The sequence below is a fragment of the Triplophysa rosa genome, linkage group LG4 (assembly GCF_024868665.1).
Source record: "Triplophysa rosa linkage group LG4, Trosa_1v2, whole genome shotgun sequence".
Lineage (NCBI taxonomy): Eukaryota > Metazoa > Chordata > Actinopteri > Cypriniformes > Nemacheilidae > Triplophysa > Triplophysa rosa.
Window position 1 is genome coordinate 11,438,802 of NC_079893.1, and position 27,080 is coordinate 11,465,881.

Genomic DNA, 27,080 nt, shown 5'->3' on the forward strand with positions numbered 1-27,080 from the left:
ACACACATTCATGAAAGACATTAGCCAGACTGTTGAAAGTGAGGGTGTATAATAAACGTGCCTGCAAACATTATATTGGCGACATACAGAGAGACAGCAACAGGCACGCGCCAATTGCACGCATCAACCCAGTGTGTGGTGACGCTCGCCTCGTCGCTGCCGCACATCGCATTTCTCCCGTTTATCTGAGCAGGAAATGTGCAAATTCAGCGATTTTGACTATAAAAATGATAAAATTATTGGAATCATACAGAAAACAAATTTATATCACAGAACAGGTTTCATTTATTCAATTTTATTTTATTTTATGTTATAATTATTCAGGTTTTTGACAAGTGAGGCTCTGCCGGCTCTGCCTCCCCTGACCGCACGTCACTGGACTATACTTCAGTAATGATGAGAAAAAGTGAAGAAAACACTGTGCCATTTATCACACCACAGACGTAGCCACAGTCAAACTGAAATCAGTCATGAATAAGATTATGAAGATTAACTGCATATGACCAACTGAAAAAAAAATAGAAACTAGCAGTTTGCTCGTGCAGTTTGTCTCACGCATAAGGCGTGGGAAATGTCCTATTGGACAATTCAACTGTGCTGAAATAGTGGGATTATAACACCTAGTCCTATTAAGCGAATCTGAATGGTATGCTTCAAAGAAAGTGTGTAGAAGATACTCACCACATCTATAATCTGAAGCAGTGTGAGCCCCAGTTCCACCACAATAGGTGCAGAATCATTCAGCACAGGCCTTTCCAATCTGTTGTAATTCTCCATCAATTCCTTATACAACTTCCTCTGATATTCACCCTGTAATGAGTCTGCAGAGAAAGAAAGAAAGAAAGTTTACAATTATCATCCAATGCATGGAAGACAAATGGTTTGCGGTCAGATAATTTATTTTAGTCTGATTTTATTGCCACAGGCTCTGACAGAACATCATTAACTAGCACTGCTGTTGTCCTAATAACACACAGAGGGGACAGTCTGAGATGAGTAAAGAATATTGATGTAAAACTATTGGGTTTCAACCTTTAACATATCAACATATCATTAACTGAAACACAGCAAATAGGGACTTGGACCCCTGGTGTGTACAAATGAGATTTACTCGAATGTACGAAAGCAATGAAATGGAAAAGAGATGGAAAAAGAAAATGTAAACAAATGAATGAATTACATAATAAAGGCATTTGAGGATCATTCAATGTGGATCGTTTCATTTTATTGGAGTGTCTATGTTTAGATGGCTTTTAGTTAAATGTGTTGTTATTAGGGCTGTCAACGTTAACGCGTTAACGCGTGCAATATTTTTTTTATTTTTAAAAAAATATTTAACGCCTTTAACGCAACATCTGTTTTTTTTCATTGTCTAGCGTTACATTATATAATCACGCTCTTATTCATATAAAGGCCTTTAAACTATTTAGGCGCGATTTGAAATGGTTGTATTGACCAGCAGCTATAGATGACAGCTTCTGGCTGTGGAACACGGCTCAACGTAACACGACAGCGGTTCCGTCTGGTGTACACGTGCGGGCTAAAGGCTGCGTTAGAATCTGTCAGACAGCACCAGTATTAACTTCCGTTTCGAGATTATGCCAGAAAGGACATTTTGTCTAGTATTTTCGCAAACACGGTCTTCAACGAGTTAAATAAAGTCTTAAATGAATGCAAAGTGTAGTGAAAATAGGAGCGCATTTTAGACCTGCAGCAGCTCTTAAAGGGGCCGCGTTCTTTTAAAGTACTGCTGTGACCCCTGCCAGAACAAAAGAAAATAAAAAAATCAATGTGATTTTGTAGCTTTAATTAGGATTCTTTTGTATTTCATGTATTTAGCAGTAAAGACTGTAAAATGTTTGATAACTTCATTTATTTTCTGTATATAATCCTACCTGTTAGAAAGCTACGAAAGGCACACTTATTATAATGGGTTTGATTAGTAGAAAAAAATATATATTTAGTAAAGACATCAGTTGCAAAACCAACAATATTAGAATGTTGGCTTTCATTCACAAAATGATGCTGTTAAAGAAATGTGTTGTTTCTAAATTAATTTGGAGAAAAAATGTGAAATTATTAGAATGTAAAAGCATATTTAAAAACATCAAAGTAGTGTGTGATTAGTTAGTTTATTTTTTAATTGATTGACAGCACTAAAATAAACATGTTAAACAAATTTATGTTAAGCTAATTTAATTTCACTATACATGTGCGATTATTCGCAGTTAATCGCACGAAAAGGGTGTGATTAATCACGATTAAAATGTTTAATCTATTGACAGCCCTAGTTGTTATGTAAGTAGATTTTCCTACACAAATCAAAGTAACAAACATACTGAACATTCCAACCGAGAGGAGTCATTCATACTTCCCTGGTACCTATAATGCATATGAGAAAATTAATCCATTAAGAGAAGCGTTTGTTCTGTATTTGTGTTTCTACCCTTACAAAAATAAGAATACCTCAGAATAAGTTCTATTTATTCAGTTCTAGTATATTTGTAATGATATTTTTTGTGGTAAGTAGTATCTACTAGAATACTTATAAGTGTACTGTTTCAATTCTACTTGTATTTGCATGCAAGATACTGGACTCTACAACTTTTGGCTCAGATGCATGACATTTTGTGGATATCTCTTTCCCTGCTACGGATGTATCTTGAAGTATTTTGTGGTGTGCTTATTGTGACCGTTCGCCTAGAGATCCACTTGATCTCCTGCTTTATTTTCTTGCTCACTCTGTGGCATGAAAGTGGCAGGCTGTAAGGGTTTGTTTTATTGCTCTAGCAGCACTGTTTGTTTGTACACTCATACTCATTCTGTTTGGGCTTTTGGATCATGCACATGCTCAGATCTATAATAATTCTGGACTATGCTGTTTACTCTGGCTCCATTTTTATGTTGTGTCTGTGTATATATTAGGTTTGTTAAGTTTTATTGTTTGGTTTGGTGGTTTTGTTTAGATTTACTTTTATGGACTCTACAATATTTACATTATTAATTTTAATTCATTAAAAGGGCATATTACCCAGTTTTCAGAAATACTTCATTCTGATCGGCCAGTTACAACATTTTGAGGTCTGTTATCTGCAGATAACAATTCCGAAAACTGATAACACACTGCATGTACGGTAACTTTTTGACAGTTACTATTAATATGTTTCATGTATTACTCTGGTAATCATTTACACCTGTCAGGCTTATTTCGTGATTTGAACCAGCAGCATGTACATTCCTCGATGTTCCTTACCAACCTTCCTTTCGGAACTTCATTAAATGATCTCTCAGTATGTCACTTTCATGATGCTACTGTATAGGCTGAAACTGATATATAAAACTGCAGTGTCATAACCACACCTAGCACCTGCTGGTGTTTCATTGCATGCATTTCGATGGATGCAACGGATGGGACTGAATGAACTGATCTGAATAAGCTCACACATTTAAACAGGGAATGATGGCAGGATACGTGACATGCCATCCAAACCGGGTGAATTCTCAAGCTGATGAGCCTGTTTGGAAATTGCTTTGAAAGTTTACTTTCTAAAAGATCGGAAATAGCGTTTCTATCTCTCTCTCTCTCTCTCTCTCTCTCTCTCTCTCTCACACACACACACACAGGTTTGTTTCAATATACTAGAGAGGACATTACATAGACTTCCATTGATTTTATATCAGGCTTATGATATATTCTATCCCCTATCTCTAACCCTGACCCTTAACCTAATAATCACAGAAACATTACATTTAAAGAAAAACACTATTTGAGTGAATTATGAGCCTTTTTATTTAGTGAGGACCAGTAAAATGTCCTCACAAGTGGGTTCACACGTATTTCATTATGGTACTGAGGACATTTGGCCCTCACAAATATAGCTTAACCAGTACACACACACACACACACACAAACACAAGCCAATCACAGCATGGAGCACAATAACAGAGAAAGCAACAGAGGATTTAACACTTTGGCTCTAAAGGATTAGAGCCAATGACGATAAAGACTGTCACTCTTAACAAGGTCTCTATTGTGAGTCGATGACTGATTCTATCAATCAGGCAACACATTAGTTTCCCTTTTTCACTTCCATACGACATTGGTAAATCAAAGGAAATTAAATGCTGCTTCAACAAGTGATGGATTTCTGGTGGTTTCATAAATGACAATGGTGAGTATGTGTATTAATTTGGGACATTTTAGACTCAACAATTCATATGCTTCTCACTATTGAAATATAAAACATACTATTCAACTTGACATAAAACCATCTTTGGCGGACCGCAAGACATAGCCTAATAATCCATTTAAAACAAATAGGAACGTGTGATTCAATTGTCTTTTTCTATAAATATATCTAAATATCTAGGTTATATGTTGTCGCTCTTGCCATTTTTAAATAATCTGTAATTGTTAAATAGGCAAGTTAATTCAGGCTTGTTTGTATTCGTACCGCTGAATGAATCATGTCTTGATGCACTTCAAACCTTAGCATATTTGATATATAAATGTTTGTCTTTACAATTCCTCCTTGTTTATATACATTGTGTGACCATAGAACACTTTCTTTTCATTATGTTATAATTGGGAATGGTATTTTGTAAAGTTGCCAGGAGATCATAAAGATGCAAATTAGCTGTTGAGTGGACAAAGAACCTCTTCCCTGCCCAACTCTGATTGGTCGATTCAAACTCAGGTGGGCCTGCCCTCTCGTGAGTTTAAATATTGAGCCTGCTCTGAAAATCTTCCTCTCTTCTCTTCCGGCTTCATCTCTTCCTCTCGTCTCTTCGGAGATTGCCATTCCCCCCCCCCGGAGGGAAAGGATGGAACAATGGACTTCTACTGCCACGTGGTTAAGCCATGCGGCCGATCACGAGGCCCGCAACTTTCGGCAGGACTTGCCTTCTGAAACCTTTTGAACAATTCCATCTCTATATGCGCATACTGATATCGGTCCAGCACAGTGCTTGCAAGTATCCGTTTCTATTTATAGAATAGCTGCGTTAAGTCTGTGCCTCTTTGTTAAAGATGATTTTTATTGGTGTTCAGAAATCGCTGCCATGCCCTCTCTCTCTCTCTCTTTCTCTCTCCGCGCTTCCTAGCACATTTGTGTTTCATGTATTTGTTTGTTTTATGCGATCGTCATTGTTTTGTTTACCATGTAGAGTAGAGTTTAATAAACAACCATATATATTCATTTGTGATGGGTTTTCTGTATTCACGCTCACAAGCTTGGTCCCTTCTACTGTGTTTCAATTCGCTACCTTTGCTCTAAATCCTGTTTGGTAAAGTCACGTTACTTATGGCCATGAGATAACGTAAAGTATATAATATCATTGAGGCATTTGCTGGACGAATGCATACAAGTATTGTTATGCTTTATATTACTAATCAGAGACCATAAAATATGTATATTTGATCACGATTATTATACATATTTTCCTTTGAGCTAAACTAATTCCTTGACTGAAATTGATGTTTTAAATAACTCATTTCATGGATATGATCTTGAAAGATCTGGTGGAGGACCATATTTGGTGAGCTTTGCTCATCAATATAATAACGTTAGCTAAAACCGCTACAAGGCATATATATAGTATGTCCGCAAAGGCATGGATTTGGCTCGCAACGAAATTCAGAAAATTTGGAGAAGCAAACAAACTTGATAAAACAAAATCTCACACTGTAACTATTTTTAGGTTGCTAACTATTCTGCCACTAAGTGGCTTCTACATATGAATTTGTTACGATCTCATTCATACATTTAATAAGTTATGGTTAGGTTTAGGGGAGGGGGTAAGGGAGGGGCTGCAAAATTGCTTTTTCAATATTATCAAATTTTATACGATTCACGTCATACGAATTTCTACATTTTAAGCCACCACAATAGTTACAAATTTCTATGAGATCAGGCTGAATTGTTCAGCATAACATCAACATACAGTATGACACACAGTGTTACCAACTATTTTCAATGGAAAGTAGCTGTAGCCTGCCCGAAAAGTCGCTAAATGTCGCCAGATGACAAGCTAAGCGCAATAAACAATACACCCAAATCCACAATAAATAGGTTCTTAATTATTTATTTTTCTGTTTCTGTTGGCAGACAACAAAAACTATGTAATAGTTAGTGAACTCGACCACTTAAAACGTCTCGGTTACGGTTGTAACCTCAGTTCCCTTTCTGTCGGTCTCTCGACGTTGTGTCGAACTGACAGATGGGGTTCGTCCCTGAGAACCAATCGCTTCCGACTACTTAGAAAAGGCCAATGAAAATTGGTGAATGAAATTTGCATACCGGACTCCGCTCCCGGAAATCCGGGTATAAAAGGGAGACGGCGTGCTTCATTCATTCACCTTTGTTCTGAGGAGCCTGAGACCTCTCACGACTGCTGCAGTGGACAGCACGTGTTGTGGCAAGGAGGACACAACGTCTCGTTCCCTCCATCAGGGAACTGAGGTTACAACCGTAACCGAGACGTTCCCTTTCTGTCGGTCTCTCGACGTTGTGTCGAACCGACAGATGGGGTTCCTATGGAAAACGCCATAACACTGTGCCCTGTCACAATCTCTAGCGAAGCGACGGTGACTGGCCTGGGCGTTTCAGCCGTGAGTGCTACCGCGAAATTGTAACCTACCAGTGGGTAGGTAGGGGGTCCCAGAGCTTTCTTGAAAGGTGGGAAGGCCCCTGCCTTCAGCCTCACAGGCGGCGGCCTTGTTTCTCTAACAGCGAGAAGCCGCCCGGAACCGTAAGGCCACTGGGTAAGCGCTACTTCCTCAAGTGGGGGATGCGCTACAGAGACCACTTCCTACCACAGGGAGGAGTTTAGTGGAGATACCAACATGGTCTCACCGATGGGGGAGAACTCATGGGAAGAATGTGCGGACTGAAGGAGTAAACCGCGAGGTGGAGGTCCACCTAGGGGGGTCATGGGTTACCAAGGTGGGAACCAGCATGAGGATACATCAGACGGAACCGCCCTACTGGGGGGTTGCAATGTCTGGTAGCACTAGGTCCGGTTAGAGCTATGATGCGAATAACTCCGGAGATACCCGGCCTAAGGGGCAGGGCTGCTCTGCCCAGCCCGCCACAGAAGGTGCTTGCTTAGTGATGGATGGAGTGCCTGTTCTTCGCCCAGTGGGGAAAGAAGGGAGGCTGAATCGGTATGCTGACCCACTCGAGAGAGGGGGGAAGGAACCAATATAGGCGTACACGCTACCGGTTGCCGGTCCTACATGTTGCCATGCAGGATGCGGGCTGACACCGGCTCTACACGGAGGTTGTAGAACCTCGCGAAGGTGTTGGGTGTAGCCCAACCCGCAGCTCTGCAAATGTCTGTGAGAGAGGCGCCGCGTGCCAGTGCCCATTGAGGAGGCTATACCCCAGGTGGAGTGAGCTCTCACTGCTAGAGGGCATGGGCGATTTTGGGATTGGTAGGCTGTCGTGACAGCGTCCACAATCCAGTGCGCCAACCTCTGCTTGGAGACAGCTCTCCCCTTCTGCTGACCTCCGAAACAGACAAAGAGCTGATCCGAGCTCCTGAAGCTCTGCGTGCGGTCTAAGTAAAGGCGCAGCGCGCGTACTGGACACAACACGGACGGGGATAGGCGAGCGCCATAAGGAGAACCGTCTTCATCGTGAGATGAGGAAGAGCGGCATCCCCTAGGGGCTCGAAGGGGGGCCTGGTGAGACCTGTCAGGGTCACATCCAGGTCCCAAGAGGGTATGGAGCACGGACGAGGCGGATTCCGCCTCCTAGCACCCCTTAGGAACCTAATGACCAGGTCGTGCTGTCCTAGAGACTTTCCAGCAACTGAGTTGTGATGAGCGGCAAAGGTGGCTGCATACACCTTCAGTGTGGAAGGGGAGAGGTTAGTCTCGAGTCTCTCTTGTAGGAAGGAGAGCACGGACTCGATCGCGCAACTCCGTGGGTCATCTCCTCGAGAAGCACACCAGGTCGAGAAGAGGCGCCACTTGTAGGCGTACAGTCGCCTAGTGGCTGGTGCCCTTGCCTGAGAAATGGTCTCTACCACCGCTGGGGGCAGACCACTCAGGATCTCCTCGTCCCGTCCAGGGGCCAGACATGGAGGTTCCAGAGGTCTGGCCTGGGATGCCATAACGTGCCCTTCCCCTGGGAAAGCAGGTCCTTCGTCAGGGGAATCGGCCAGGGGGGAGCTGTCGTCAAGAGCATTAGCTCCGATAACCAAGTCCGGTTGGGCCAGTTTGGTGCAACGAGTAACACTTGATGCTCCTCTTCCCTGACCTTGCACAGGGTCTGTGCAATGAGGCTCACTGGGGGGAAGGCGTACTTCCGCTTGTCCCGCGGCCAGCTGAGCGCTAGGGCATCTGTGCCGATGGGTCCCTCGGTCAGAGAGTACCAAAGCGGGCAATGGGTGGTTTCGAGGGAGGCAAACAGGTCTACCTGGGCCTGCCCGAACTGCACTCAAATGAGCTGGACTGCGCATCGGCTGTCTGGTTCAGGTCGCCTGGGATATACGTGGCATGCAGGGAGCGGGTCACCTGCTGACTCTAACGGAGGAGGCGTCGGGCGAGTCGTGTTAACTGCAGTGAGCGAATGCCACCCTGACAATTGATATACGCTACTGCAGTAGTGCTGTCCGACCGGACCAGCACGTGCTTGCCCTGCACAAGAGGTTGTAGCCTCTTCAGTGCGAGTAGCACGGTCCACAACTCTAGGCAATTGATATGCCAGCGCAGGCGGGGGCCCGTCCAAAGCCCCGACACTGCGTGTCCATTGCACACTGCACCCCAGCCCTGCAGGGAGGCGTCTGTTGTCACCACGACATGCCTCGTAACCTGCCCCAGGGGAACCCCTGCCCGAAGGAAGGTCATGGAAGACCAAGGGGTTAGGGTGCGTCGGCAGAGAGGCGTAATCACCATCCGCCTGATGCCGGTGTGCCGCGCTCTCCAGGGAACTCGACTCTGAAGCCAGTGTTGGAGCGGTCTCATGTGCATCAGCCCGAGGGGTATCACCGCTGCCGAGGATGCCATGTGTCCCAGGAGCCTCTGAAATAGTTTCAGAGGAACCGCTGACTGCTTGAAATGTTCCAGGCATTTCAACACCGACTGGGCGCGTGCTGAGGACAGTCGCGCTGCCATGGTGACAGAGTTGAGTTCCATACCAAGATAGAGGATGCTCTGCACAGGGGAGAGCTTGCTCTACTCTCGGTTGACCTGTAGCCCCAGTCGATCTAGGTGCCGGAGCACCAGGTCCCTGTGTGTACACAACAGATCTCGCGAGTGTGCCAAGATAAGCCAGTTGTCGAGATAGTTGAGTACCCGCACACCTATCTCCCTGAGGGGAGAGAGGGCGGCTTCCACGATCTTCGTGAAGACTCGTGGGGACAGGGACAGACCGAAGGGGAGGACTCTGTACTGATATGCCTGACCCTCGAAAGCGAACCGTAGGAACGGGCGATGACGAGGGAGAATCGAGACATGAAAGTAAGCGTCCTTTAGGTCGATTGCCATGAACCAATCCTGACATCTGACAGATGTTAGGATGCGCTTCTGCGTGAGCATCCTGAACGGCAGCTTGTGCAGGTGCCTGTTCAGGGTACGCAGATCTAGGATGGGGCGCACCCCCCCGCCTTTTTTGGGGACGATGAAGTAGGGACTGTAAAACCCCTTGGACATCTCGGCTAGGGGGACGGACTCGATCGCACCCTTCGCAAGAAGGGTGGCGACCTCGCCCCTTGTACGGGAGCATCCCGGCCTCTGACTGAGGTGGCGAGGATGCCCCAAAGCTTGGGCGGGTTTCTGGCGAATTGGATCGTGTAGCCGAGACGGATCGTTCTCCTCAGCCACCGTGACGGTGTGGGAAGCTCGAGCCAAGCTCCCAGGGACCGCGACAGGGGGACTAAGGGTACGATCTGCTTCATCGACCCCCCGGGGGGTGGTTCGATGGCTGGCAGTGCGGGTCTCTCGCCGGGGGCGGGCCCCCGGGAAGAAGACTGGCTCTGCTGGTTTGCCTGCCTGGCGATGCAGCTCCACGCACCGTCGATTTGAGAGTACATTCGATGTTGCGCCTCGCCAAGACGCAACGTCGAGTTGCCGAACACCGTCTGACAGAGGGTGAGAGCGGCTGTGAATAACACCCAGGGAGATTGGAAACTCTTTTTGTGAAAAAGTGGGCGCTAGACCCCCGTAGCTGATGTTGGAACGGGGCAGGAACCATCCCGGATCGACCGTCCAGCGATGGTATGGCTGGGATCGGGCTCGATGGTGTCAACCTCCCTGGGGTCTTCCTGTCAGGGTCGCTTCTTCCTCGAAGGTTGCTGACGGGGTGGTGGTCTCCCCTTCGATGTCCTCTTCCGGGGTGCCGCCTGGGTAGGGAGCGCCGGGACTGGAGCTGGCTTCGAAGAGGGCCGGGGCTGCTGGGGAGCAGAGGCCGCACGGGATCTCGAAGGCCTGTGGGTGGCCGAGTCACGGCGGGGTAGGATGTGGTTGATCGCCTCCGTCTGCTTCTTCACTGCCGAGAACTGCTGAGCGAAGTCCTCGACAGTGTCACCAAACAGCCCACCCTGCGCAATGGGCGCGTCGAGAAAGCGGACTTTCTCGGCGTCGCTCATATGCGCAAGGTTAAGCCAGAGGTGCCTCTCCTGGACCACCAGAGTGGACATTGCCCAACCCAGGGCCCGCGCGGTCACCTTGGTCGCCCGTAGAGCGAGGTCGGTGGCGGTGCGGAGTTCCTGCGTTAACCCTGGGTCGGTCTTACCCTTGTGGATCTCTTTCAACGCCTTGGCCTGGTGGACCTGCAGGATGGCCATGGCGTGGAGAGAGGAGGCAGCTTGGCCCACAGCAGCGTAGGCCTTCGACACCAGTGATGCCGAAGTCCTACATGCCTTGGACGGGAATTTCGGTCGACCTCTCCACGGCGGGGCACGTCGACGTAACCCTTAGCTGTCCCACCATCGAGGGAAGAGAGAGCGACGGAACTGGTTTGACGTGTACGTGCCGAAAAAGGGGTGTTCCACATCTTCGTCAGTTCCTCATGCACTTCCGGGAAGAACGGAACCGGGGTTGGGCGCGGCTTGGAGTCACGCTCAGAGCCCAAGAACCATGTATCCAGCCGCGAGCGCTGGGGGAGAGGCACCGGAGTGCACTCTAACCCAATGCACACGGCGGCCCGGGAAAGCATGGCCGACATCTCGAAATCCGCCTCTTCCTGAGCTCGACCCCCCTTGGGGGGGAGCTGCAAGGAATCGTCGGGATCGGATGCTAGCAATTCGCTCTCCGATGCTGCGATTGACATCTCATCTTCATCACGCATCGTGTCCGAATACGTGAAGGAGGGTGCAGACGGTGTGGTACCATCTGCTAGGGAACGGTGAGGCGAGCGAGACGGGGTGCGAGCGGTCCGCGAGCACTTGGCTGACGGATGAACGCTCGCAGAGACCCCCATATCACCCTTGCCGCTCTCCTTGGTGGACGGAATGGCCTTAGCCATCCTTGTCACAGCCCGGGAAGCATGCGAGGTGGTGGCTGGTTCTTGGGAGAAGACAGCCACCCGTGACCGCAACGTCTGCTGGCTCGAACACCTCTGGAACCGCCAAGATGCCCAGGGGAAGTCGCCGCAGGAAGGGACAGTCCGCTACACCACATCGTAGAACCAGCAATCTGGAGATTTTGCTAAGTAGCAAGAGTTGATCTTCATCAGCGAAGGCTCCGAAGAACAAAAGGTGAATGAATGAAGCACGCCGTCTCCCTTTTATACCCGGATTTCCGGGGGCGGAGTCCGGCATGCAAATTTCATTCGCCAATTTTCATTGGCCTTTTCTAAGTAGTCGGAAGCGATTGGTTCTCAGGGACGAACCCCATCTGTCGGTTCGACACAACGTCGAGAGACCGACAGAAAGGGAACTCCATACAGTCATCGCGTTTTAAATCATAAATCATCAAACAAGGTCAATAAGTGATTAGTTCTTGGAAACTCTGTTTGTACATGCGTAACTCATTGTGCGCCAGCGCGGTCTGAACTGAATTTCCTGCTTCTCCCTGCCGCTCACTGAACAGAGTAGACACAAAGAGAGGTGGTGCTGCGCTGGAAAAAACTCGCTCTCGCAGGGAAGTAGAAGTAAAGCAGAATGTTTTGCTGAGTCGCCAAAGCTTATTCAGAAAGTAGCTAGATTTGTCGCTAGTCGCTTTTTGAAAAATAAGTCGCCAAAGGGGTCTGAAAAGTCGCTAAATCTAGCGACAAAGTTGGCAAGTTGGCAACACTGATGCACACACATACACTGTAAATAGGCTACATCAGGGTTCCTCAATTAGTTTTCACCAAGGGCCAAATTCTACCAACAATAGAAAGTCAAGGGCCACCAACTATAATTTAATAACTGCAATGTTTTTTCTGCTAATATTATTGTTATTATTATTATTGCTTTTGCTGTTGTTTTTTGTTTTAAAAAAGTCACAATATAAATATAATTGTTTTATTAGTTCTATTTTCTCAGTTTTGATCAAACAGTAACATTACAATACATAAACATTACTTTGTATTGCTAAAAAAACATTATGTTGCAGAATCATAAAATTGAATGAAGAAAAAAAATCGGGATCACGTTTTCCATCCATATCAACACTTTCTGTTCATTCCACACTGGATCTCTTTTCTTCGCTTTCCTAAAATGCAGAGTAAATTATTAGACCTATCAGCATTAATATTTTTATTGTTCTTACATTTATGGTGATCAAAATGTAATAGTATTAACAGACATCAACTCACCATTCAATGAGAGAAGTGACAGCAACGGGCTGAAGCAATGCCTCTGATGTTGGGGGTGTATTCTGTTGTCGCAATCCTTAGACACTGATCAAGGTGTTTACTGGACAATCTGTTTCTATCCTGGTTCTTGATGATATTCATTATAGAAAATGAAGACTCGCAGATGTAGTTGGAGGGAAACATTGAAAGTAGAAACATTGCAATGACTCTGCTGTTCTTGAATTTATCTTGAAAAACAAATTTGGTCCAAAAGTCATTCACATTAGACGCCTTGTGTTGCTCTCTGAGTAAATCAGACTTTGACATTTCCAAAATCTCCAGCTGCAAAGATGCTTCATCTAAGGATGGAATCAGGCTTTTAGCCTCATCAGTCCACTGTCCATCTGCTGGAACTGAGAATGGATGTCTTAGGTAGAGAAGGAGTTCACTCGACAAGTTAAAGCTTCCAAATCGCTCCTTGAAATTATCTGCCAGTCTCGTGACGAAGTCGCTCATTAGCGGGTCCTCTCGCATACGGTGTTTTTCGCAATGCTGTTGCAAATGTGGAAAGTGTAGCTTCCTTCCTTGAAGATCCCTTTCAAAAAGAGTAAACTTCAACAACTTCATGCATGTCTGCAATAGTGTGGTTCTTGCCTTGCAATTGCAAATTAAGATGATTTAGATGAGACATGATATCGCACAAAAAACTCACGTATCCCATCTCTGTGCTGTCGTTCAAAAACCTCAAAAAATTATCTGCTTTCTGACTTTGGATGCTACTTAAAAATTTACAAAGTTCATTTTGTAGTTCACACACTCCTTCCAGCACACGACCCTTGCTTAGCCACCGGATATCATTGTGCAGCAAAAGATTGTGCCGTTCTGCAGACATTTCCTCCAGTAAAGCTCGGAAAAGACGATGTTGCAGACTCGAGCTCTCCCGAATAAAGTTTACCAGCTTCATCACAGTATCCATCATCTCTTTCATTTTTCCAGACAATTTGGCGCACAACACCGATTTATGAATTATGCAGTGAAATGCCACGAGTGTCGGGTTGACAACAGCTAGTCTGCTTACCAGGCCTTTGTGATGTCCAACCATCGAGGGAGCCCCGTCAGTAACGACAGACACAACTTTGCTCAAATCCAATTCATTCTTTTTAAAGAACTCCGTTAGTTCGTTAAAAAGTATTTCTCCTGTTGTGCGCCCATGTATCGGCAGCAAACAAAGGAGCTCTTCACGGAAATCCTTCCCATCAAAAAATCTGACAAACACCGACAGCTGTTCAATGTCGGTTTGGTCGCAAGACGAGTCTATTGCGAGTGAAATGGCTTCTGCTTTCTTTATGTCGGATAACAGATTAGACAGGCACTCACCCGCCAATGCCTCCACTCTTCTTGTGGCTGTGCAATCGGATAATGGCACCTGCTGTAATAGCTCCGTTACCATTTTCTTTGTTTTCGCATCGTGATTTAGAAGTTCATCCACCATGTCAATTGCACAGGTTTTAATTAATTCGGCGTCGGTGAACGGCTTTTTGGCCTTTGCCAGGTTCCAAGCCACACGTAAGGATGCTGCGGTTGCATTCTCCTGCACAGATGTTGTTTTGTGAATAACAGCAACTGACTTTTTGCAAGCGGCCACCAATTGTGTTACCTTCTGTTTGCGGCTTTCAGAATGTTCTGGATAACTGCAGTTGAAATTGCTTTTTTTTCATGTTTCATGTTATCAGCCTTACAGACCGCCACGGTCTGCGTGCATAATAAACACGTTGGCTTCGCATTGTGGTAGTCAGGCAAAACAAAACAAAACTGTTCTGTCCATTCGCTTTTAAATCTTCTATTTTCTGTGTCTACTTTTCTCTTTTTCACACTCGCCATGATTTCGCTGTCACCACTTGTCACTAACTGTCAATGCAGCTGCGCAGTTTGCATTTTCGCGCCAGCATTGTGATTGGCTGACAGAGTACCGCGAGAGCTATGCGAGATCAGAGTGCTTTGTGTGCTATCGAGCCGCTCGACCCAAATGAAATTGAACACACTTTTTCCAGCGGGCCAAAAAAAATGCACTTGCGGGCCGGACGTGGCCCGCGGGCCGCCTATTGACGAACCCTGGGCTACATAGTAAGATACACCTAATTACTAAAATCATGGGTAATTCTTTATTAAATTAAATTTGAGTCCGTGGTGAACTGTGACGTTTGAGCCTTGGCCCTCTGAGCATGTGCACCCCCCCTCAACACACCTTACTGTGCTTTCCTATAGAGGTGAGCATACATCATTAAACCATCACACTTGCATGATACATTTACAATGCTACTCCAGACTTGAAACGCAACAAGCTGAACTGCACAGCAAGATAGTTATCACCAAACACAAACACAAATAATTATTACACATGTGCATTATGATCGGCGTGTATGTGCTCTTCAGCGGAATAATGGACCTGGTTGCACACACATGACAGACATTGCCTCCCAGTCTGATCATAAAACCAACACAGAATAACGTACACAATACCAGTTTAAAAAGCGACACCTCATCACAGCGCTCTCAGCTAAGAAAACCGGTGACTACACTAGCAGACAGTAAACAGAGATTCACCAGCAAATAAACTATATGATGATAACAAATCTTGACATTAAGCTGGTACATTGAACTAAACGTATGGAACTGACCGTAGTAAATTTACCATTTATCTGATAAAATGTAACTGTTATGGTAGTTTCACAGAGTACGCGGTGAGCGGTGGAATTGCCGGGCAGCAGCCGCCTTATGTGGCTGCCACTGCTGTTCACAAAAATATTTTTATCTTCAGCTGCGCCTGATAATCTCTCTCATCATTGATTTACTATTGTTCTGTCAAGCTGTAGCTTCATCGAAGGCCCCCCCATGTAAGTTCGTGTTCGACTTCTTGCAGCATGCGCAGTCTGTGTAGTCTGTATATGACATCACAGAACTGCGACTGCTCCGTGATCTTGAATAACTCTCCTGAGACTTTGAAATCTCACGTGGATAGAGTCTGCATCGATCCAGGAAGTCAAATATACATATCTAATAGGGAAAATCGGCCTGCTTTTCTTGAAAATGATATTTTTAATTGGATTTTTTATGATAGTTTGTCATCACACAGGGCCTCAAAATCAGTAGATTTGAGTAGATTTAAATTTTAGTATACACTCTGCACTATATTCTATGCAGTGATGAAGTATGCAGTACCAAAATCAGAGATCCTTCTCTCGAAATCCAAACAGGCGCTGTCAGGTGACATTTAAGACGTATCCTCACCAGGCGTAAACATTGATCTATCTCACCCAACCACCCGTGATTGGATCACCAGAGACAGAGATCTTAATACCATGTGTAAACAGGGCTTCAGCCCGGGGGAAGATGCAGTAGCAAACAGTCTAATGATGAAGATACTAAAGCTGCTGTGTTTCAAACCAAAACCATTCCGGTCACATGTGTAGAACACAAAATAGCCCCCAAGTCACGTTCATTAAATTCCAATACTGATTAAAAACCCTTCTCCCACTGCCCGGCACACTCTGATTTACTTTGTATGTGCTGTGAGTGATTAATAACTTCACGATACAAGAATCGTAAGTGTTGAAAACAAACAAAAGACCATTAATTACATTTCCTCCCCGTATGTCAAAACAAAGCAAACGAACCACAAATCACCAAGGAAGTGGATAAGTAAAACAGCTGAGGTGTCAAAAGCTGAATAAACAGGAGCTGTGAAACAAAATGTGGAGTAGAGTCACTACATATAATAAGAGATCAGAAAAAGTATGTGAAACAAGCCCTCGCTGAAGTTTTCTCCACACCGAGGTGTGTTAAAGACCTATCAGGAACAGTCCTGTGGGAGATGGGCGGCCATGAGGTCAGCAAACTTACAGAGAGTTTGAAACCGACAGTACCGGTGTGATGGGTGATTTATTGGAGTTCATGCAAATGCTGTAACATAATAAGCACAAAGAGCTCAATGGAAGCTTTGTGACAGGTTTAGAAGCGAAGGGTGGACAGAAATGGGGAAAGATTTTAGAGCAGTGGTTCTCTAGCCCATGGGCTTCTTATCTTGTTTAAGCATGTAATTAAATGGTAAAACTTCTTGTCATGTCAAATTTATTAGTAGTAGTAAGTGCAATGAAATAACATAATTAGAATGAACAAAACATAGTCACCTCAAATATCCAAATTCACTGTTTTTCAGGAAATGGAAAAACGCTATACATTTGAAATGATTAAAAACTGGGTTGTCAAAGTTGACAAGCACTTTTAATATTTTTTTAGAGGTTAGACGTTTGCAAAAAACAGTGAAAAACAAACAGTGACTAATAATAATGCTTTATGGCAATAAATAAAATCACAATCGAGATACGAGGTTTCAGAAGCACAGCAGCGATATGCAGCATATATTAATCTAGATGCATGTTTGTTTCTACAACATGTTTGTATACTTTTAAGATGTAGAAATTAACGTTTGTTAATGTATAATGTATGAAAAAATAACATGAACTAATAATAAATAATAGTACACTTAATTATAAACATAATCCTATAATATAGCTGCAAGCAGCAATTACGGGGTTAAGGTCACAAAGGGTGGTCATGTCTGATCATGAGTTTTTGAAAATCAGACTTAAAATCACCGTAAAAGTACTAGAAACAGAAATAAATTGCTTATAACGTTTGACCACTAGGTGAAGTAATATAAAGTGAACAAGATGTTGTACTGTTGTTTTATACAAAGTGTTGTGTCAATATTCCAAAGTATTGCAAAGATACAAGAAAGAAAGAAAGAAAGAAAGAAAGAAAGAAAGAAAGAAAGAAAGAAAGAAAGAAAGAAAGAAAGAAAGAAAGAAAGAAAGAAAGAAAGAATACATGAGTCAAGTAAAGAGATAAAGAGAAATAAGATGAATATGAGCTAAGATGGATAGTTTAAGAGGAAAAGAAAAAATAAATTCTGACAGACAGAAGGAATTCTCTATTTTTCAGATAACATCTTCTGTTGGAAAGGAACAGAATCAGATGTTCTTTGTTGGCATGTATGTGTATATGTGTGTGTGTGTGCATTGTGTGTTTGCTCACTCGCAGTCCAAGCCTTTTATGGGGATTTATGTCCATCTAAGTATGATTATGGCAGCACAAGTTAAGGCTCAAAACTCAGATTGGAATCAGAAACACTTTAAATTCTGTGTAATCTTCTGGCAAACTTGCGATGTGAAAAATGACCCATTTTATTACCCTCATTCTGTAGTGTGGTTGAAGAGCAAATCATTTTATATGGAAGCTTGATCAGGAACAAGATATTCTTTGACTCAAACATCAAATCATCCGGTCTAATACATCATGTTTCACCTTGTGTGTGCCAGAAAAGGAGAGGGAGGAAAACAGAGGAAAGGAGAAAATCCCTGTGGAATAAATGGGTCAGCTCACTCTCTGTAGGATTGTGTTATAGTCCAGATTAGTGATGAACGTCTGGCTTTCAAAGCTGAATGGCTATCACATTGCTCTATCCCTGATGAAAAGAATAAATAGAGGAGGGGGGAGAGTAAACAAAATGCATTTTTTCAATTGATTCATTCAGTAATGGCAGAAGAGAGTGTTTGGGAGACCTTTGACAGCTGACTAATCCCCTATTTTCGTGCTTCTGTTATCTAGCGCCTAAATGGTCAAATATCAATTTTATTAATACAAAAGTCATTAACATCAAGCCAGAGTTATAAGATTTGTTAATCTGTTCAGTCAGGTTGATCAATGCTATCCAGGTCATACAGGAGATGGGAGAACACATACTTCAGCTTAAAGTCACGAGAAAACTGCCAGCCTTCCTGCATGCACAATGAATTCTCTGCAAATGATTCAGAATGTGGCGGAGCTTTTGGTCTTCAATGATCCCATGAGAGCACACATTACACCTCTCTGTTTCACTCCAGCGGCTGCCAGTTACTGCTCACATTAAGAAAGGCACCAATGCTTCCATACAGAATAGATAATGTACCTGCACCCTTATCTACTCTTTTCTGCAATCTGTGTTCCCTCCAGAAATCTGCAGTCAGCAAGTGATAAGCACCAAGGTCCCAGCACAAAGAGGTACAATTATTAACTATTATATTCATTTTCAACCTGATCAGGACAGCTAAAACCCTTTCTACCTAAGTCTAGACACATCTATTCAAATGTTTGCACTTTATATTTTCCTTTAAGAAATTTTTCATTTTATTTTCTAGATCTCTGTGCAAGCTTGTACTTGTAACATTTCTGAGGAATTCTGGGCTGCGTTTCCCGAAACCTTCTTAACGCAACGTCGTTCTGAAGTTATACCTTAAGCTGTACCTTATCGTTAATACGTGTTTACCTTCTTAGTTAAGTATACCTTCTGTAAGTCATACTTTCGTAAGGTTGGTCTGGACCGCTCTTAGCTATACCTTATCGCCTTTGATGGTTCATGCCGCTATGCAAAAAGCTTTTCTACATCACAGTTTAATTTCACATATAAAATTTAATATAAAATTCTATTTATTATTAAATTTACATTTTTAATTTTACAAATAAAATACTCGGGTTTAATACACTCAGTGTAGGCTATTGAAGTGTTTTCATGAATAAAATTGTCATACACTGATGGTTGTTAGTGTTTTTAATTACAGCCTATTATCCCAAGGCACATCAGCTGGCAAACCATTTGACAGGAAAGGCGTAGTCTATATAAAGGGAATGAATGTTATGGGGACTTTGGTCAAACTATGGCAGCGAGACAGCGAATAGTTGTCTTAAATCAAAGACGGTATTGTATTTGCACAATTTCATTAGAGAACATTTTAGTGCCCTGGCTACCATGTCAGAAAAGAAAATTCTACACAAATTTAGCCTGCCACGGGAGCAAATTCTGCAGCTCTTGCATCTTGTTGGCCCAACTTTGTCGAGGCAAACTCGGGGCTACACCCTCAGCCCCGAAAATCAGCTGCTGCATGGCGGCTCTTCGTTTTTATGCCGTGGGGAGTTTTCTGGAGGTGTTTGGGGATGAATATGGGCTGAGAAAGACCTCGGTGTGGCGGTGCGTTCACTCAGTGACAAACATCCTGCTCCGTCATGCCACCGACTACATACATATGCCTTTCGCCAGGCACGACGTGATGGAGGCACATCAAGGCTTCCATGCCATTGCGGGCGTCCCGCGAGTGATTGGCATTCTGGATGGGACACTTATCCCTATACACAAATGAGTGATTTACGACACAACACAGATTGTGGAGAACATTAACACACGATGGCAAACTATGAGAATATAAATGACCCTTTCAAAAACAAGCGAAGCCAAACAGCCAGTTAATGTAGCTGGTTAACGCAGAAAACGTATGGCCGTGAGGGTGCGGGATCGGACACTATCGGATACTATTTCAGTGAGCCCTGATAAATGCAATTTCTACTATTTCTAAAGCGTTTCTTTATAATAAACATTGTTTTCTCAATACTTTACCCACTCTATAACGCAAGGTAGAGCGAACAATCGATTCTCGAGGCATCGATATCAACCTATTCAGCACCACCGCCATGGACAGCACCTGCTAACGTCGCACTTAAGAAGGTTTACCTTAAGTAACCTCAAAAGGTATAGTTCGGGGAACACGCCTAGAAAAGGTATAACTTGAGTTAAGGTGTACCTTTAGAGTCTTCGTAGCGCACTAAGAGACAACGTTATCGGGAAACGCAGCCCTTGTAATTTGTAAAATCATATTCACCCATGATTTAAAAATACATTTCACTTTCCCTTATGAAACAAAAAAAATGTGGGAATATACTGCAATATACTAAATATTACAATTCCATATTGTCAAATATATATGGAATGATTTAATATATTGACAGTTAATATATAGGAAAATATAAAACATAATGTAAAAAATAATAAAAATGTGGTAGATTAATGTAAATGTTTGAATGCAGTATGTACTGTATGAGGGCTCTGTGTCAAGGTTAAAGACGAGAGTGCAGACAGCTACAGTATTACACTGCATTTTGGAACAGTAAAATGAGTGTGTGTTTTTATTGTATGCATAAAGTCTGGTCAAAAATACTGCTTATTTATGCTTAGAACCGCATAAAGGAGCCATCTAATGGCATCAGTTTCTGTGGAAGCGAAGGAATTTATTTCTTAGTTTTTTTTCCGCCCTTTCAAAACTAATGTAACGCTGTCAAAGTGTCTATACAGGTTTGCTCAAGGATAGCTGATGTACTTGCTAACCGCCTTCAACAAAAGAATAGCCACAGTCACACTGGCAGCCTGTTAAACAGCTGTAAAAAAATCTTCTCGTGTGTGTTGGAGTAATGCTATTATCATTTTTGTGTGTGCAATATGCATCAGATAGTCTAGATGATGGTGTATCTGTTTGAGGGTATGGTCTGGAGAATCACTTTGCAGCTATACAGCAGCTGTCTTTGTTTAGGCTAATTGTAAAACTCAGATTATTAAACAGTCTAAACTCTTTCTGGATGCAGCACGCTCAGAGCAGATGTAAAATTGCCAGTATACACACATCTGTGAAAAACATGTCAGTTAAATCCTATATAAATGAAACATGTTGCTTTGCATGTCAATAGTAAACAGCCTTAAGTTAGGCTAAAAATGTAAATTGATTGAACATTAGTTTCTTTTCTCAAACTGACATCATTTTATGAAAGCAATTACCAAAAGGAAAATGTTATTGCTCAGAAGATGCACCTTTAAAGCTTTGGAGGTTTACAAAGAGATTTCGCTTGTGTTTAAGTAAGCAGCTTAGAGGAAATAAATACAAAAAATTAGACAAGTTAAAATACATTAGGAGTATAGAGTTGTAAAATGTAATGTAGCTTGTAAAATGTAGCTCATTAATATGTTTTGAGCACATTGGATGAGCAATTTCCCTAAAATCTTGAATAATATTGACCATAGACTGCAAACTTTGCAAATTTGAGCTCAATAACATTTACATTTATTCATTTGGTAGACGCAAAGAGAGCATATAAACATTTTGTCAACATGCTAAACGGTACAATTCATGACATTGTTGAGATTTCTTTGTAAAAAAGATTCTTAAAGATTAAAATCTTAAACATTTCTGGGTATATTTCTCAGGAGAAATATAAAAGAGGCAGGAGACTTGAACAAAAGTTGCATGGTTTTGCTCTCCATTTAATCCTGTTGCTGTCTAGGGCAATTCCATGCAAATGTCAACCTTGAAAAAAGATTTTACCAAAAGTTTTCCTAATACTGATTTGGTTTAGATCACCATGTGAGGTCTTAAAGTTTTGAAAGCATGATTTTTCTGAGAGAAGCTTTCAGAATTCTAATGTCTATAACAGTCTATATTCCTCATGGGTACATGTTGTATTTTGTCTCTTAAAAGCATGTGTCATTTTTGTCACACCCATAACGCATGTATATGTGACCCTGGACACAGTGCTTGAAGTGGGAAAAAAAGTTTCCGGTACTCTCTTGTGCACGTTGCCATATGCAAATTGTTACCACATTTGACATTTCTAGAATGAAAAAACAGTATTTGGACATTGCTGGTACAACATATTTATTTACTAAAGGTAATACATTTATTTAATAATGTTAAATACAAATTTGAACAAAAAATAGTAATTTCATTGCCTTTGATAATAGTTCTGCAGTCTATTGAATTCTTCTGTTAATTAAATACATCATATACACACAGTCATATCTTATGCCTTATATGCTATTATGTTTTTAGGCATGTCAAGTCGAACACACATTACATTATGTGACAAACCACCTAAGTTTTCATTTAAAACAGCAGAATTTGCAAAAATAAGTACAGTGAGGGAAATAATTATTTGATCCTCTGCTGATTTTGTAAGTTTGCCTGCTTACAAAGAAATGAAGGGTCTATAATTTTTATGGTAGGTTTATTTTAACTGATAGAGACAGAATATTAAAAAAATCAGGGGGGAAAAAATGTTATATAAAGGTTATAAATTGATTTGCATTTCAGTCAGTGAAATAAGTATTTGATCCCCTACCAACTAGCAAGAATTCTGGCTCCACAGATTGGTTATGTGCCTATATGGACCACAGATTAGTCCTGTCACTTTAAGAAAGTACTCCTAAATCAGCTTATGTATATAAAAGATGCCTGCCAACAGAATCTGTATCTTCCATTTCAACCTCTCCACCACCATGGTCAAGACCAAATGTGACCCGGGACAACAAAACTTATGGGGCAATTTTTCGAAATTGAGATTTTTACATAATCTGAAAGCTGAATAAATAAACTGTCTATAGATATATGAGTTGTTAGACAATAGGACAATATCTGGCTGAGATACAACCGTTTAAAACTCAGGAATCTGAGAGCACAAAAAATCAAAATATTGAGAAAATTGCCTTTGAAGTTGTTAATCAGGGGCACTGTGGCAGACCATCCACTCACAAAAATAAAGTTTTTATATATTTAAGGTAGGAATTTTACAAAATATCTTCATGGAACATGATCTTTACTTAATATCCTAATGATTTTTGGCATAAAAGAAAAATCGATTATTTTGACCCATACAATGTATTTTTGTCTTTTACTAAAAATGTTCCCGTGCTACTTAAGACTGGTTTTGTGATCCAGGGTCACAAATAGGTTTTAAAGGATGTCAGGGACAGGATTGTAGACCTGCACAAACCTTGATAGGCTACAGACAGAAGCTTGGTGAGAAGGAGACAACTGTTGGTGTGATTATTTGGAAATAGAAGATATACAAAATAACTATCAAATGCCCTTGTTCTGGAGCTCCCTGCAATATTTCCCCAATGGGGTAAAGATGATCATGAGAAAGGTTAAAGATCAGCACAGAACTACACAGAAGAAGCTTGTTAATGATTTCAAGACAGTTGGGACCACAGTTAGCAAGCAAACCATTGGTAACACGCTATGCCACAATAGATTGAGTTCCTGAAGCACCCGCAATGTCCTCCTGCCCAAGAAGGCCCGCCTGGCTCATCTGAAGTTATTTGACAATGAACATCAAAATGATTCAGAAAAGGCTTTGGAGAAAGTGCTGGCACTGCTGTGAGACCAAAATTGACTCCTGTTTTTGGAGGGAGAGAAATGCTGACTATGACCCCAAGAACACCATCCCTACAGAGAAGCACAGTGTTGGAAACATTATGCTTTAGGGCTTTTTATCTGCTACGGGTACAGGATGACTTCACCGCATTGAGGGGTTGAGGGACGGCCCATGTACCGTACAATCTTGGACGAGAACCTCCTCCCCTTAACTAGATCACTGAAGATGGGTCGTGGATGTGCCTTTAACATGACAAAGACCCAAAACATATTGCCAAGACAACCAAAGAGTGGTTTAAGGAGAAGCACATTAAAGTCAGTTTCTAGACCCTAGTCCTATAGAACCTCTGTGAAGGAGGCTAAAACTCCAATTTGCTGAGCGACAGCCAAGAACCCTTAAAGATTGACAGAGGAGTGGAGTAAAATGTATCCTGACACATGTGCAAACCTGCAACCAACTATCAGAAATGTCTGACCTCTGTGCTTGCCAACAAGGGTTTGTCCACCAAGTACAAAGTTATTTTTTCTCGGGGATCAAATACTTATTTCACTGACTGAAATGCAAATCAAGTTATAACCTTTATTTAACATTTTTCCCCTGATTTTTTTAAATATTCTGTCTCTATCAGTTAAACCCACCATAAACCCACCATAAACCCAGCATAAAAATGATAGACCCTTCATTTCTTTGTAAGCAGGGAAAAAAAAGAGGATCAAATAATTATTTCCCTCACTGTAGTTTGCATCTCTGAAATATTACCATTTATCATTTTTATTGTAAAACCGTTGGCTTGTTTGCCTTCTCACATCTCACTACACAGTCATTAGCGCCCGCCTGCAGACTGTCTTCTTCAATTTGATTGGCTGAACGTTCTGTCTTATTTAGTTTTATTGGCTGAATTGCTGCTTGGCCTCTGTAATTTGATTGGCTGGAATTCCGTAAACCCTGTTTGATTGGTCAATCTGTTGAAATTGGGTAGCTCTGTGCCAAAGACCCTAGTTGCAAAGCCTGCATTCTTTAGCGCATACCGGCCCACTCCAAGCACTATACCTGGACAACAAAACCAGTCTTAAGGGTCAATTATTCGAAACTGAGATTTTTACATCACCTAAATGCTGAATAAATAAGCTATCTATTCGCTTACCGCTGTAATTACTTTGTGGAGAGTAGATGAATCCGAAAGCGTAAATTCTAAGCTTTACATAGATAAAAGACTTAAGTGGGTAATTCGCTAGACTAATTTCCGGTCGTATAACACTGTATGTGAAAAGGAGGATTTTTGGCCAGCAAATAATCATTTTTGATTAAAAATAAGAAAGTAATATATATCAGCGATGTGACAGATCCTCTTTGCATTGCTGAGCACTTTGTTAAGCCAAAACAACTCGACAGTGTTATAAGACCGGAAAATAAGTCTGCCGACTCGGAAAAGCTCACCGGCGCCGTCTTGTGCAACTAGCCCATTCCCAAAGAGCGGGCAGCAGCAAGCGAAGTTTGTGAATGGCATGTTTCCCGCCATTTTTGATAGCGATTTTGCTGCATCTATCTTCACGTAACATGATCTTTACCTAATGTCCTAATTATTTTGGGCATAAAAGAAAAATCTATAATTTTGACCCATACAATGTATTTTTGACTATTACTACAAAACATTGTGTGCTACTTAAGGCTGGTTTTGTAGTCCAGGGTCACATATTTCCCTTTTTTACAACAGAAAACTCATGCATAGACTGATATTTTTCTGATGCCTGGACTCTAGCAATGGGGGTTTATATATGGGATAATAAATACACCGTCTAAAATAGCAAAAGCAGCAGAAGAAATCTCATCTGTATTATTTCTTTCTTATGGGATGCCTTTCTTTCTAGGGCCTAAAACTTGATTTAAAAGGGGTTGTACAGTACTGTATGTATGATGTGACAAACTCAGTGGACTACATCACAGTCTCCCCACGTGTATCCTTAATGTCTTGAGCAAGTTTTCCACATGAAGCTATTTGACATGCAAAAACATGACATCAAATTTTTACTCTCTCAACGGTTATGCCTCTGCAAATTGATTGGGGGAATAAAAGCCAGAAATATTGTTCTAATGTCCAGAATGGCTATCCTGATTTTGCTTAGTGGTTGATGTCCTTAGGGCAACATCATGTTGACCCTGGGACAACATTTAAATCAACCAATCAGATTTCAGAAATAAATTTGCAGTTTATTTTAAATTTAATCTTACAACCAGGATTAGGTGTTTCTAGACCATTGTTTTTCACTTATCATTTCCCTCTGATTTTAGGGGTAAATTATGGTTAGGGGTTTGGTGTGGGTTTAGGTTTTATTTATAAAAATGTTGTCCTTAGGTCAACAAAATATATTGCCCTGAGGACACCATAGATCTAAAAGCTCTGATTATGGTATGACAAAAAAAAAGAAATAAAAAGTGACTATTTTTATGAATGGCAGGGGATGTACACATAGCCTGTAGTGCATCTGGAGTCACCAAACCAATGCTTCCTTCTGGATTAAGCGAAATTGACATGTATTATTTCGATCAACGCTAACAGGTAGCAGAGGTTCAATATACACTCGTGCAGAAACAGATATGCGAAGCGTTAAATGAAAGTATATTGAAATCAAACCCTTGACGCACGTTCACGTACACACCTGCAATGAGTCAACTCTGAATGACAGTAAATAATTTACAAAAGCTTTTCATTCATTCTAGAGTAGATGATGCTAGTGTCTCGCATTACAGCGCATGAATGAGCAGAATGTGCGGTATTTTTGATCGGTGCATGCTCGAGCATCAGCGTAATAATGTCAGATGTCGAAGAGGTCGAAAGGTGTTTAAGAGGCTGCGGGGTAAATCGCACAGAAAAAGTACACGCACAGAAACATAATGCTTTTTGTGCGGCAGCTAAAATGATTCATCTCTCTTTTGTCTTCAATAAGTCATTATTCAAAGTATATAGTCAAGGCTTAAGTATGCCAGCAAACAACACGGTAAAAGCAAGTTTTAGGATTATCAACGTAAGTAGTTTCACACGAGTAACGTTAGTTTCACTTAAGAAAGAAAAGCAAGCACTCACATTTAATACAAAACGATGTCCATACAAAAAATCCAAGGTATAGAATCCCAAAGTGTTTTTGACTCCGCATCATTCCTGTGATGAGAACGGCTCCTTATGGATACAAGCCGTCAAAACTTTAGTCTGTCAGCATCCGAGCGATGTGCTTTGGTAAGAAACTCTCTCTCTCTCTCTCTCTCTCTCTCTCTCTCTCTCTCTCTCTCTCT

General features: G+C 42.2%; 1 protein-coding gene across 2 annotated transcripts in view; it reads right to left on the minus strand.

The window, feature by feature from the left end:
• LOC130552726 (neuronal acetylcholine receptor subunit non-alpha-3) overlaps positions 1-27,080 on the minus strand; it is an 88,541-nt gene that overhangs the window by 46,063 nt on the left and 15,398 nt on the right. Inside the window, exons 1-2 of one of the 2 annotated variants that reach the window (XM_057331245.1) lie at positions 26,875-26,998; positions 682-821 (exon numbers count right to left, since the gene is read on the minus strand). In XM_057331245.1, coding sequence (XP_057187228.1) covers positions 682-821; positions 26,875-26,947 — 213 coding nt within the window. In that variant the 5' untranslated portion in view covers positions 26,948-26,998. Of the gene's footprint in view, positions 1-681; positions 822-26,874; positions 26,999-27,080 lie in introns of those variants that run through there. The other variant, XM_057331243.1, reaches the window with a different exon arrangement.